This window comes from Micropterus dolomieu, linkage group LG02, assembly GCF_021292245.1.
Source record: "Micropterus dolomieu isolate WLL.071019.BEF.003 ecotype Adirondacks linkage group LG02, ASM2129224v1, whole genome shotgun sequence".
NCBI classification, from domain to species: domain Eukaryota; kingdom Metazoa; phylum Chordata; class Actinopteri; order Centrarchiformes; family Centrarchidae; genus Micropterus; species Micropterus dolomieu.
In genome coordinates, this window is record NC_060151.1 from 873808 (window position 1) to 888558 (window position 14751).

Here is a 14751-nt window from a genome sequence, read left to right on the forward strand (position 1 = left end):
TATATATATATATATATATATATATATATATATATATATATAGGTTAAAAAAGGCGGTCCTTGAAATTTGCAAAACAGTTGGCAAAATAGTGTAAATAATAGCCATACAAGTGTATAGTTTTGCTAGGAGTGTGTTCATCATTTGGAAATTGAGTGTAAAGCAGTGATTTGTGTTCACAGTTCCGCAAAAAGAGTGCTGTGCAGTGGATTGTACCTACAGTTTTGCAAAGTGTGTGTTACAAAATTGCAAACTGAGTGCAAAGCAGTGTTTGTGCTTTTAGTTTTGCAAACTCAGTGAGTGGTTTTGCTATAAGTATTAATAGTTTTAGAAATTGTGCTATAAGAATCACGGTTAGGGTTTAAGCATTCAGAAAAAACTGTAATGATCAACTTTACCAGCGGCAGCGATCTTTTTTAATAGCAGGAGAATCCACACAAAATGCGTGTCTCAATCTCCTGTAGTGCCGCCCCGCCAGGGTGCGCGCACCAAATATGACATCCAAACTTTTGTCAAACGAGACGAATCTGTCACAGGGCAGCCACAGTCCCTCAGACTTGTAGCTCTCCCGCCTGCTTTTAACCTGATGATATGATCTCTGTCATCACACGCGACCAGTCGCATGTAGACAAAGATCAACACAGCGTTCAGTCAGTGTGCGAGTGTACGTGGCCGAGCAGTGTGGAGAAAAAATGCACAGGAGAACGAGAGAAAGAGAAAAGGCCAAGCTACAGATATATTCATGATTAAGGGACATAGTGTTACTACTAGCATGGCTGCCCTCATGTCACATCATATCGTCATATCACAACTTCCTTTCCAGAGCTAATTCTATTTTTTAATAAAAGTAATCATGCCATATAGGAAAGCAGGAGATGCGTTTGTGTGGGAATAATCTGGAAAATAAAGACCTGTATAATTGTTTTAGGTGGACATATCTTCAGTTACTCAGAGCTACTAGAGCTTCAATCATGATGATAAACATAAATCCATTCAGACCTCTGAGGAAAAAAACAATCCCAAGTTCCCAAAACGTTTAATCCTGTTACCTTAATTGTGGATTTTTATTTAGACAAAATCATTTATTCTTTGCTCTTTCTTTCTAATGCGGATATTTTTATATTCTGTATTAGAGTATTGCTGTTAAAATAAAATAGAGTTTCTGATGATTTTTTTTCAGTTTAGTTTCAATTCATCTTTTACACCCATGCAGCACTTTTGTTATATACAATAAGAAGCTACTCTTTTATGTGTTTATCTTAATAGACTATATGTTTTCAAAAAAGGAACTTTGCACACAACGTTATCAGAGCTTATATTAGTACATTTTAGCACGCCAATTTAAGCACACCATTGTCAACTTTAATCATATAAAACATAATTTTCTAACACCAAAAATGTGGCTAGTGAAAATGCTACGTGGCTAGTAACTTTGGAAAACCACTAGCCACATTGGCTAGTGAGCAAAAAAGTTAATGTCAAGCCCTGATCACAATGCAGTAAAAAAGGGCCTTTCTGGAGTTGACTTTATCTAATGTGGATACAGAACAACACAGAGGAGGAGAGAAAGAAAGAATAATGTACGAACAAGGGAGAAGAATAATTGGGCCAGGGAGAGGGAGTATCTGAACCAGGGAAAGTGTTTCTAGAACAGGACTGTGCATTATTGTTTCAATGTCATTGTGTATTTACATTTACATTTACTTTTACATTTAGCACACGCTTTTATCCAAAGCAACTTACATTTGAGGAACAACAGACAAGCATCAACAGAGGATCAAAAACAGATCTACAACTGACAACACATACTAGTAAGAGCTAATAGATCGCACAGCGTCAATGGGGTAAATGGGTAGTTAACGAATAGTGCAATTAAAATACAAGAGAACTGTAAGAAGATAGAGGAAGAAGAGCACAGGAAGTGCAGAGGTTAGGGGTTAGAGGTGTTATAAAGAGGAAGCGTGAGTGAGTTTTCATGGGCTTCTTGAAGTTAGAGAGGGACACCCCTGCTCTGATGGCATGTGGTAGTTTGTTTCACCATCGTGGTGTCACAGATGAGAACAGACGGGACTGAGATTGCTTTGTGCTCAGGGATGGCAGAGCCAGACGGCGGTCGTTGGAGGAGCATAGTGGCAAAGAAGTAACGTAAACGTATTTGACAGTATTTTTACACAGTTTGAACCAAAAGCCACATAGGTTGGATTATTTGTTGATCACTGGCTGCAATTTCATGTTGCTAATAAAGCTTTTACTTATCTAATTCTGTCACTTACATTTTTTCCCACTCTACATTTTATAAAGTAAAGGAAAAATGCACACATTTTCCCCTCAAGCCAAAAATATAGGGTGGTTTACAGTAAAAGGAAAATTACTGTAAGCAAAACAACCAACTTCATTCTCATCTGTTCAAAAATACAGGTAGACAGCTGTATCCATATAGGCGGTTGCCTAAGGTGCAAAATGTCAGGGGGCGCTGCAAGAGAAAGTTTTCAACTTGGCGCAAACCAACTAATACAACACCAGTGTACACCGTGTTAGTAACCAAGTGCAGCCACCTCCCGCTGAGCAGCTGTGAGTCGCAGCCAGATTGTGACAGAGTAGAAATGCTGTTTGTTTTACAAAGGGTAAATGTAAAAATAGAGGCTGTTTTCTTTTTGGAACTGTGCGCTGCACTTTGTCAGAGGTGCTGAAGTTAACAATTGTGTGAATTTTTGGTGAGATTTCTGCCTGATCACAAGTGTTTTCAGTTAGTTTCGTATTCATATTTTTTCGTAGTTGTTTTCACCTGCCTCATCCAGTTCTGTGTCTGTAATATGACTGTATCAGCCGAGCAATAACGCAGGCAAATGCACGGAGTAGCTATAGGCCAGGCCAAAATAATATGAATTCTAATTAAATTATGACATTAGTCATTATGACTTTTTTCAACATGTCAGATAGATATGTGGGAGAGATTCTGAATGTGCAGAAAGTTCTGAACATGAGCACAAAACCTGCTGAAAAACAGGAGCTACTAAAGGTCCAGGTGTTTATAACTGGATTAAAATGAACTAATTAATCATTGAGGTGAAAAGGTGCCACACACACATTTAAAGAGGTTACTTCCCCAAACAAGACACAAAAGAGGATTGAAGACTAAATCATGTGTTGACTCAGCAGGGATTTTATTAAATGAGAAAAGTTGATGTGCAGGAAAAAACATATTTAATTAATATTCTATTAATTGTTTATATTTAGAATTTACACCTGTGGCATGCATTTTGTTCCCCTTTAGATAAAAATTGAAAAAAATAACTGTCCCCTCCAGTCTTCAAATAAAACCAATGCTCTTGCATTTCTCCAACAAATGTACCCCATAAATTCACTAGAATGAAATAAAACAATCTGTTTGATACATTGTTTCTGGGGGAACATCCCAAATACCTGGTTAAGTCTGGTGTCCCATTTTAGGCTATGATGTCTGGAGGATGGCAAGTATGCTATTCACACTTACCATGATTATTGACTGGGCTTTTCAGAAGTTTGGCTGCAGAATTTTACACACCGCGGTGGGTAACGGTTTCGGGTTGGGCACATGGGATGGGGGGACGCCAACATAAACTCTCGCATAGAGCTCCAGCACTGCTGAGGAGAGCAGAGAGGCCATGGCTGGATGTTTACTGCTGTCTGTACACTCAAAGACACTTCACATGACAAATTACATTTTTGACAATTAGTTACGCACATTTCTCTACTCTATAGCCCACTGAGTTCAGTTCACACTGCTCTCTTCAAAATGCAGCTCAGCACAACAGAATCCAAATCACATCCAAAATTCACTAGTGCATTCAAAAGATGTGATACACATCTCAGCATCAACTCCTGCACCAGAACACTCACAACATTTGTCTCCAGGAAAACATTAAGTAACATTATTGTCTTTGAAGTAGTTTTGTTTTTAGTATTAGTATTATTTGTTGTATGTATTTGTTTATTGATTGCTTCAATGATTCCTTTTTACTTGATGGATTGAGCTACGCGCTACATATAATGCACACAATGTTTATTACATAAATGAATCAGATTCTTCACTAGTCCTTATTTTGCTAACGTCATTTCAAACATGCATGTATAGGATAACTACAGTTGTAGATATACATCAGTACTGTATATGTACTAGACAGTGTTAACCCTGTCTTCTGGCAAGTCTTTCATAGAGGTAGAGACAGTGTTGTATGGCCCCATGAATTCCAAAAGATGTGACCATGATGCACTTGTTGTGAAAGTAATGAAAAGTTCCCACTGACTGTTGTTGCAGTGATTGTGTAAAGAGTTTTGAAAAAGTGAACTCAGTATTGACAAATGTGTGTAACCAAATGTAATTGCATGTTGAATTCAATCAAACCTACTTATGTCACGTGACTAACGTAACTTAACACATGTAAGTCAGCGCTGATTTGGTTTCACACAGACAGAAATTCCTTTGTTTGTTTGTTTTCTGTTTTTCTTTTTTTTTTTTACATAGTTACAACTGAGCTTTATTTGCTGTTCTCTTGAAGATATATTTATATATTGGACATTCTTACACATGGGCTTAGCATAAAATTCTGGACCCTACAAAGGTATTCTAGATAATCTCTTGCCTCATGGTGTTGCTCAGTGCTTTCACTCATATATTTCCCATTCCTAATGACCCAAGTGTTTTGGATTTTTTTGTCTTTCCTGACTCATATTACAACTTTATGAACATTTTATATGTAGTGAAACATGTTGCAGCTTTAACAGCAATCTTTAAAAGACCCCCTCTAAAACATCTTGTTTTTACATTTCTGTACAAAAAAGATATGTGTTTGTTTGTGAGCTTTAGCGGCGTTGGCAGGTATATTTTTGAACACTGAAAGAGCTGTTCCCCCCGCCAGCCAAAAAGACAAACATTAAATGAATGTTTCTTCCACAACATCTGTCTCAGAAACACATACATGCACTGTGAAAAACACATTTCTGTCACGCACACATACCTTTAAATGCACTTTTTACTCTCTCTTGTTCTCTCACTCACAAATGCGCGCGCACACACACGTGCACACACACACACACACACACACACACATACTCCCATAAACACAGACAAGTGTGCCATGATAAACTAAATTCTCTCACACACACTTTCAAATGTAATTACCTCTCTCTGTCTCCCTCTCTCTGTCTCTCTCTCACATATTCACCTGCTGTTCGTCTCGCTGACCTTATTATCTTGTTTCTTGCTGCAGAAAAAAGGATTTTGCTACAAAAACAGAGAGAGAGTGCACACAGAGAGGAGGAGTTAGAGAACTACAGCAGGTGGTGCCCTACGGTCATGGAAGAAAAGAAAAGACCATCCTGCTCGTCTTGAGGTCCCTCCCTTTTTTCTGTTTAATGTTTTTTTGTTATCCAAATTGAGGTGCCAAGGAGAGAGAGTACAGTAGTCAAGCCCTCCGAAGCAAATTTAAAAATTGGGCTATATAAAGAAAATTGACCTGATTTGACTTGTGCATGTCTGGAAATCCAAAAGAAGAACAATCCCCACATTCTTCCATCAGGAGGAAGAATACATTTAGTCTGAAGTTAGTAAAACAAAAACAAAAGGCTGACTTCAGATGCATCTTTTCACCTGCTGCAGCGTTCATTACTGCTGAAGTGTTTTTATTGTCTCAACTATTACTGACCAAAGCAGTTTAATAGCTGTTTCAGTGCTGTTTAATAAAGCCTCTCTCTCTCTTTTACCCTAACATAGTCTCTCCCCCTCTGTGTATACACTCAGCGGCCACTTTATTAGGTACACCTGTTTAATTGCTTGTTAACACAAATAATGTGGCAGCAACTCAATGCATTTAGGCATGTAGACGTGGTAAAGACAACTTTCTGAAGTTCAAACCGAGCATTATAATGGGGAAGAAAGGGGATTTAAGTGACTTTGAACGTGGCATGGTTGTTGGTGCCAACCAAGGTATGCAGAACATCATCTCTCTTTTTTAACCTGTCCTGCCCAGCAGCCTGGTATACAGTATGAGAAGCTTGATACCATGTTGTGCCAGGGGCCGGACAGGGGGTCAGAAATGGAGATGGGGGGCAAAAACATCACACAAACAGACAGCACAGAGAAAGGAGAGCACCTTAAGGAGAGCAGTGGTGTAGTCTATTTTTTTGTAGTGAGTATACTGTGATTTTTCCTCCCCCGTCCCAGAGCGACGTCCCATAAGCACCACTACACTCACTAATACATACAGCATTCTGAAGGACTGCTTAGGCTGTGTGTTATCAAAACTGCAAAGACTTTAACAGCCAATGACGGTTACAGGTGGGAGTCACTTTGTGTTGAAAAGTGGTGGGGACATTTTAGGGCTCAGATTAGAGTTGTGACAAAACACTTAGCATACGAGACGTGACAATCCAGAATATTGGGGTCACAAGAGCAAGGCTGGAAGATATTTTAATGCTATTTAAAGAAATATTTATTGCTGAAAATATATGATTGGGGGGTCTAGGTGTCCTCCCCCAGAAGATTTAGAGCATTAAACACTTGATTTCCTGCATTCTGGAGATATTTTCTGCACCAATATATGGTGGAAATGTCTTTATTTATATAAAGGGGAACACAAAATTCAGTTGGCAGGTGACAATTCAGAATATAAAAATATAATGGAATATAATGCAGTAATCAGTAAATTGTTTTTTTCCATCTATCCATTGTCAACTGCTTATCCTGCGTACAGGGTCGCGGGGGGCTGGAGTCAATCCCAGCTGACATCGGGCGAAAGGCGGGGTACACCCTGGACAGGTCGCCAACTATTATTAACAATAATGGAAAGCTGAGGCTAAGTATCAGTAATAACAACGAACATAGGCCTATGTGCAGTTCTATTACCAAAACTCATACATTACAGATAATTAACAGTGAGGACACAAAAAGTGGTCCACATCATCTCAAGCACACTTATCTTCCAAACCCATTGTCAAACAAGCATCCAGGAACTGCTGCTTCTACTGCGCGCACACACACACACACACACACAAGCTTCATTGATCCAACACATTAACGTTAGTTAAGTTAACTAGTAATAGATGATAACGTATATGCTACTTTCACTCACCAGGTAACGTTACGTTACCATCAGCCTCATCTGGCTCGTTTCCTGCAGTTTCAGTAACCTTAACGTTCGTGTCATCTGCTGCAGCTGCGGTGTCTCCTGGTGCGGCAGCAGATTCAGCTGCAGGCTTACCAAAACACCAAACAAGTGTAGTTTGAGTTTGCTCGCGTTTCACATCTCCTTTAGTGATTCACATTAGTGAATTTCTAACTTGCGCAGCGTGACCGCCACGCAGCTCCGTTGTTGTTTGGTGGGTGACGTCAGAACCCGGTCACAGACCACGGAAGCCGCAAACGTCAGTTCAGAGCTTCAAAACACAAACGGGGTGAATTTATGAATGAACGTGTGAAAGTTCTGCTACAACGTGTGAAAGCTCGCCATTTTAAGTGGGTATACGGCGTATACATACATATCACGTAGACTACACCACTGGGAGGGGGGATGAGGATAACAAGAAACAACAATTGCAGAAAGTGAAGACACCTGCAAGAGAATGGGGAGGGGGGCTTGGGGAGGAAAGAAAGAGAAAAAACAGGAGACAACCAGCCAAACAGCAGACATAAGAAAACAACTGAGAGAGAATGAAAAGGAGAAACAGTCAAGCAAAATAAACAACACAGAACAGCTATGAGAGGGAAATACTAACAATTAATTTAAATAAATAACTCTTTAACATGAGTAAAGAATAATGCAACCACCTGTTGACCACAATAGACAACCTAAATTTCTTTGTGTGGGTGTATATGTGTCTCTGTGTTAAGGAGAGAGCTAGCTTGACAAAGCTAGCGTTAGCTCAATGTACAATGAGCTAAATGAAAGCTGTCTTTAGTCTAACTGTTAAGCTTAGATTGCCATGTAGCTTCAAACTGCACATTGTTACCTGCAGTGAATCACGCAGAGACAGAGGGAAGGAGGACAGGACCTAGCTGCCTGAACTGTGTCTGTTTGGCTCTACCCCCACACAGCGACATAGCACCCAGAGCGCGACAATGCGGCGGTTAGCATGTTTGATTCTATTCGGCCAAAAATTATTTACCGATATGCTTCTGATAATGAGATATGCCCGATTGTCCAAATACTTATTGGATCGATAATTATCGTGCATCACCTGGCCTGAAAGGTGGAGCTGGGGTGGAGGTGGGTTATGAGCTGTTTGCATAGGAAGCAGCGAGGGTAGGCAGGTAGGCTACGGCAGCTTAAATAGGATCCTTGTATGGAATTTGCCAATGAATGCTAAGAGAAGAATCAGCAGAGCTGTCAGCTGTCAGCTGATGTGCTGCTTAAAATGGCTGCAGTCATATATAATGGAATGAGCTGAGCTTCACTTCGTTGCCTGCCTGATCTAACGCTATGCTTGATTTGTTTAACATTTCTTGGCGCAAGCTATTTTTCATAACTTTTTTAACAAACGTGATGAGGACAAAAAAAAGCCATTTCAAAATGTGGTGGGGACATGTCCCCAGAGTTCCCAGTGTAATGCAGTTTGAAATCTCACCACATTTCAACCCTCTTTTCTCAACACACTGTGTCCTACAACTACTTTACTATGGTTGAATGTATATTATTATATATTATGTGTATAGTATAATATTTGCTATGATTATCATGCTTAAAATAAATTTTTTTTCTTTATGTTTATTGAAGCATTCATCATTCCAAAGCTATAAGACAACACTGAAAAATACCATCTTAGTTGTCATAGCCCTACATTGAGAAAATGCTTACCATACTGCATAATGAAAGACAACTGTAGAAGATTTCACTAGAGTCATGTTTCATTTGCAGAAACAAATAAATGCTAGCATTTACTTCGCCATTAGTATAATTTCAGTACAAATCTATCTTTGTGTCAAAGCCCACAGTGTGGTGCAAGTTATTGGTTTAAAGGCATTCAAAGGCTTTCTTTTCTTTTTTAGGTACCTTAGTATCCCCTTTTCCTTGTTAGGAGTTAAATGACATTATGTAGGTAAGCCATGTGACTTATGTAATGTACTTATATTAACCCAAATCACTTTTCCTAAACCTAACAAGTAGGGGTTTTTTTTTAGCTAACAAAACTGCGGCTGTTTCACAACTTTATCCACGTGTTTCACGTCATGTAACAGCATGGGATTGAGTACAAATAAAATACAGGTTAATATCAGGGTAATGAAGGCACATGTCCCACAGTGCAATGGTGTGGCTCATTGATGTGTTGTTTTTACACACAAGGGTCAATTTACTGTCATGGTGAGGAGCAGTACTCAGTATGTGTTTTTTTTCGTGGCTCGATCAGACACAGTATAAAAAAACGTGACGTCACCTGTAGGTTTCTGAAGAAGAGGTTTTGAAGCTCAAAGTAATCGGCCTCTAGGTAGCGCATCACTCCCAGATAACCAAAAATGGGGGGAGCTGAGATTACAGGTTACTGAAACCATGCCCGCCCAGCGCAACATAACCAAGTTAGCTGTGACTAAGGTGCTTATGCTATATGCTACTCTGCTTTAGCAGAGGTAGCTTCTCGTCAAACACCAGGTGGCTGTTGGTAGCCTGTGGCCATATCATTACCAGCTTACACTGGAGGTAAGTTAACTTGAAATTATGCAACAACACTTATAATAAGTATTTAACTATTATTGAGTTTACACTCACATGGTTAAAATGCTTCAATGTTTTTTAATATCTAAATGTGATAAATTGCAAGAATTTTGTCATTTTGTCATTTTTATCAGTTAACATTACCATTAATCAGTATTTACCATTATTACTTATCTCAAATGAACAATTTGAACCTTTTCACATAACTTAAGTTACGAGGCGTTTATTTGGATGTCATTTGATTATATGTTACTTGTCATAAAATTAATTACCTAGTGGTAGATTCCTTACTTACAAATGATGGAAGCTAATTAGCTTGAAAGCATATTTCCGCTTTAGTTTGCGTATTAACTGATTGTGTTAGGCCATCAATAGCGATGTGTGAGATCGTTGTCTTGGGCGGCTGTGGCTCAGGAGGTAGAGCATGTTGGCCGTTAATCGTAAGGTCAGCAGTTCAATCCCGGCTCCATGTCGAAGTGTCCTTGGGCAAGTTACTGAACCCCGAATTGCCCCTGGCGGCTGTTCCGCCAGTGTATGAATGTGTGTGAATGTTAGTTTCTGTTTGAGCACTTAAACTCAGTGTACAGGTGCTGGTCATATAATTAGAATATCATCAAAAAGTTGATTTATTTCAGTAATTCCATTCAAAAAGTGAAACTTGTATAATGTATACATTCATTCCACACAGACTGATATATTTCAATTCTTCATTCCTTTTAATTTTGATGATTATAACTGACAACTAATGAAAACCCCAAAATCAGTATCTCAGAAAATTAGAATATTGTGAAAAGGTTCAATATTGAGGACGCCTGGTGCCACACTCTAATCAGCTAATTAACTCAAGACACCTGCAAAGGCCTTTAAATGGTCTCTCAGTCTAGTTCTGTAGGCTACACAATCATGGGGAAGACTTCTGACTTCACAGCTGTCCAAAAGACGACCATTGACCCCTTGCACAAGGAGGGCAAGACACAAAAGGTCATTGCTAAAGAGGCTGGCTGTTCACAGAGCTCTGTGTCCAAGCACATTAATAGAGAGGCAAAGGGAAGGAAAAGATGTGGTAGAAAAAAGTATACAAGCAATAGGGATAACCACACCCTGGAGAGGATTGTGAAACAAAACCCATTCAAAAATGTGGGGGAGATTCACAAAGAGTGGACTGCAGCTGGAGTCAGTGCTTCAAGAACCACCACGCACAGATGTATGCAAGACATGGGTTTCAGCTGTCGCATTCCTTGTGTCAAGCCACTCTTGAACAAGACACAGCGTCAGAATCGTCTTGCCTGGACTAAAGACAAAAAGGACTGGACTGCTACTGAGTGGTCCAAAGTTATGTTCTCTGATGAAAGTAAATTTTGCATTTCCTTTGGAAATCAAGGTCCCAGAGTCTGGAGGAAGAGAGGAGAGGCACAGAATACACATTGCTTGAAGTCCAGTGTAAAGTTTCCACAGTCAGTGATGGTTTGGGGTGCCATGTCATCTGCTGGTGTTGGTCCACTGTGTTTTCTGAAGTCCAAGGTCAACTAACTTATAAAAACAATAATTTCTTCATCTAAACCATCAACCTGCCTCTTAGACCCCATCCCGACTAGGCTGCTTAAAGATGCTTTACCCTTAGTCAGCACCTCTATACTAGATATGATCAATCTATCTTTATCAACAGGCTATGTACCACAGTACTTTAAAGTAGCTGTAATTAAACCTCTTCTGAAAAAGCCCAAACTTGATCCGGATGTTTTAGCCAACTATAGACCTATATCTAACCTTCCATTTCTCTCTAAGGTTCTGGAGAAAGCAGTTGCTAAACAGCTGTGTGACTTTCTACAGAGCAATAGTTTATTTGAGGATTTTCAGTCAGGATTTAGAGCTCATCATAGCACAGAGACAGCACTGGTGAAAATTACTAACGACCTCCTTATTGCATCAGACAAAGGACTTGTCTCTGTACTGGTTTTATTAGATCTTAGTGCTGCATTTGATACCATTGACCATCAGATCCTATTGCAGTGACTGGAACATTTCATTGGCATTAAAGGAACCGCTCTAAGCTGGTTTAAGTCCTATTTATGGCATCACCCTGGCCTCCAGTTTGGGTTCAGGAGGCAGACACCATCTCCACATTTAAGAGTAGGCTTAAGACTTTCCTCTTTGATAAAGCTTATAGTTAGGGCTGGCTCAGGTGAGTCCTGAAACATCCCTTAGTTATGCTGCTATAGGCCTAGACTGCCGGGGATTTCCTATGATGCACTGAGCTCCTCTCTCCTCTTCTTTCTCGTCCTCTGTATGCAACCTCATCCCATTAATGCATGTTACTAACACAACTTCTCCCCTTTCCCGTAGTCTTGTGCTTTCTCGTCCCTCTCCTCTCTCCTCCTATCACTTCCTGCAGGTGTTTCTGGCTTTGGAGCTGTGGAGTCTGGATCTGTGGTTGCAAGTCACCTGCTTCCCCCGTGTTCCTGCTCGACACCCTCTGGTACAATTATTGTTACTAGTCCTATTGTTATTATTGTTATTATAATCATTAACATTACGATTATTATCATTAACACTACTATAAATATCTGTACCATTTTTCATTTAGTCTATAGCAACATCACCTTTACTGTCTGTACCTCTGTGTGGATATTGTGTAGGTTGCCTCCCTCCCCTCTCTCTCTCCTTCCATCCCCCTCCCTCTTTCTCTCTGTTCCTCTCTTGCCCTCTCTCTCTCTCTCTCTCTCTCCTTCACCCCAACCGGTCGAGGCAGATGGCCGCCCACCCTGAGCCATGGTTCTGCTCGAGGTTTCTGCCTCTTAAAAGGAAGTTTTTCCTTGCCTCTGTCCCCTAGTGCTGCTCTTGGTGGGAACTGTTGGGCTTCTGTAAATAACATCATAGAGTACGGTCTAGACCTGCTCTTTTATGAAAAGCGCTGTGAGATAACTGTTGTTGTGATTTGGCGCTATATAAATAAAATTGAATATTTACCTTGAATCCCTCAGAATGTACCCCACTACTGGTCAGCCTGTTGTTGCGCAGATCAATGTGTTTCATGGTGACTGGCAGCTCGGGCATGACCTGCAGGTTGTTATCAGCCAACAGTAACTCCTGCAGCTGCGGCAGCGAGCGAAACACATCCTCATCCACCCATAAGATCTGGTTTCCAGTTAGATCAATGGACTGGAGCTTATCTGTAACAAACAACACACAAATTATAGTAATTATTTTTTGCCATGTATCTGAGAGTTTGTGGTACCTGTATCCAAAGTCATTCCTCACTGAGGTTGATGAAGTCTGTGTTCTTGACATGTTGGATCTTGTTGTAGCGGCCATAAAAACGGTTGGTGTCTTTGGGCAGGGGTGGGACCTGGTCCAGGCCCATGTCATCGCAGTACACACTCCCACCAATACACACACACAGTAGGCAGGTAGGCATACCTGCACACAGAGGGCAGAGTTTTACAGTTTTTTCTGATGGCTTAAGCACATTTTTTGTAACTATTGGCTATGTTTTGCAAAACTCTACACACAAATAAGAAAACCCTTCACCAAATCAGCAAAACATTATAATTATCTTGCAAAAGCTAATAAACCTTGCTTAACTCTTCAAACCTTCATAAAAATAGTATTTTTGTCTCAAACAGTTACCACAAGCCATCACATTAATAAGCACACAATGCGCCAACTACACACTGATGGTATGAATAAAAAACACATCTGGCTTTTGCTTTCTCTGTGCACAAGGTAGGCTATGTCAGTTTGAGGTCATACTTTTGTCATAGTTCTGTAAACATACAGGGATCCAAACTTCAAGTACTGGTGTTTATTTACACACATCAAAACAAACAAAATAATAATAATAATAATAAGTAATTTCACTGAAAAAAAAGAAAAAAAAATCAGTCTACATCGTGTCGTCTCTCTGGGTCTGGCCACAAAATTTCGTCTACATCACATGCAATGTCCTCTAGTCTAAGGCACTGGGGAAAATATCTTCTGGAATGCCGTATCCAGGCCTGACATGACGCCTGGTCAATATCCCCACATGCCTCCTCTATTGCCTGTAAAAGGGTTATGCGTTGATGGGGATGACGGTCATAGACCTTCCAGCGCCAGGCAGAGAAGAACTCTTCAATTGGATTCAAGATTGGAGAGTATGGGGGGAGGTTGAGTACAGTGAAGAGTGGGTGATCTGTAAACCAGTTGCGGACCAAAGCAGCCCTATGGAAACTAACATTGTCCCATATGATGATGTATCTGGTCTGCTCTGGTCTCTGAACATTAGTGAGCATGTCATGTAAGGTGTCCAGGAATGTAATACTTTGTGCAGTGTTATATGGGCCTAGGGTTGCATGATGGTGAACAACACCATTTTGACTTATAGCTGCACACATGGTTATGTTACCACCACATTGTCCTGGGACATTGATAATGGCACGGTGTCCAATAATGTTCCTGCCACGTCTCCTTGTTTTAGTGAGGTTAAAACCTGCCTCATCCACAAAAAGCTGCTCATGACCCATGGCATCTGCCTCTAGCTCCATCACTCTCTGGGCAAGACAAAACAAATACAGCACATCAGGCCCATGCACAGCACTATGCACTTCCAGATTCAGTACCAATGATACTATAGCTTACCTGCACATAGTCATATCGCAGTTGTTTTACACATTCACTGTTTCTTTCAAAAGGGACTCTGTAGATTTGTTTCATTCGAATTCTGTTGCGTGCAAGTACACGACATAATACAGAAATGCTCACATTGTGTATGTTTTGGAAGGTGGTGTCATCCTCAATTATGCACTGCTGTATTTCTCGTAGCCTTATGGAATTATTTGCAATCACCGTATTGACTATATGGGTCTCTTGTTCTGCAGTGAACATTCTTCCTCTGCCCCCAGCATCTGGACGTCTAGCAATTCTGTAAAGTAACAATTTCAGTATTTTTACATGTATGGTATTGTTGTGTTTCTCATTAGAGTATGGCAGTGCTACAAAACTTAGTGCAAAGTGACTGTACTAACCGATTCTCATTTCGAAATGTCCTTATGATGCTTGCTACAGTGTAGCGGCTCAAGTTAGGCTGAACCC

General features: G+C 40.2%; 1 protein-coding gene across 1 annotated transcript in view; it reads right to left on the minus strand.

Moving 5' to 3' along the window:
• The window catches only part of optc (opticin), a 20540-nt gene extending 5821 nt beyond the window's left edge, over positions 1 to 14719 (minus strand). The window contains exons 1-3 of the mRNA XM_046030203.1: positions 14685 to 14719; positions 12940 to 13098; positions 12649 to 12851 (exon numbers count right to left, since the gene is read on the minus strand). Coding sequence (XP_045886159.1) covers positions 12649 to 12851; positions 12940 to 13098; positions 14685 to 14694 — 372 coding nt within the window. The 5' untranslated portion in view covers positions 14695 to 14719. The remainder of the gene's footprint in view (positions 1 to 12648; positions 12852 to 12939; positions 13099 to 14684) is intronic.
• Between the last annotated feature and the right edge of the window lie 32 nt (positions 14720 to 14751).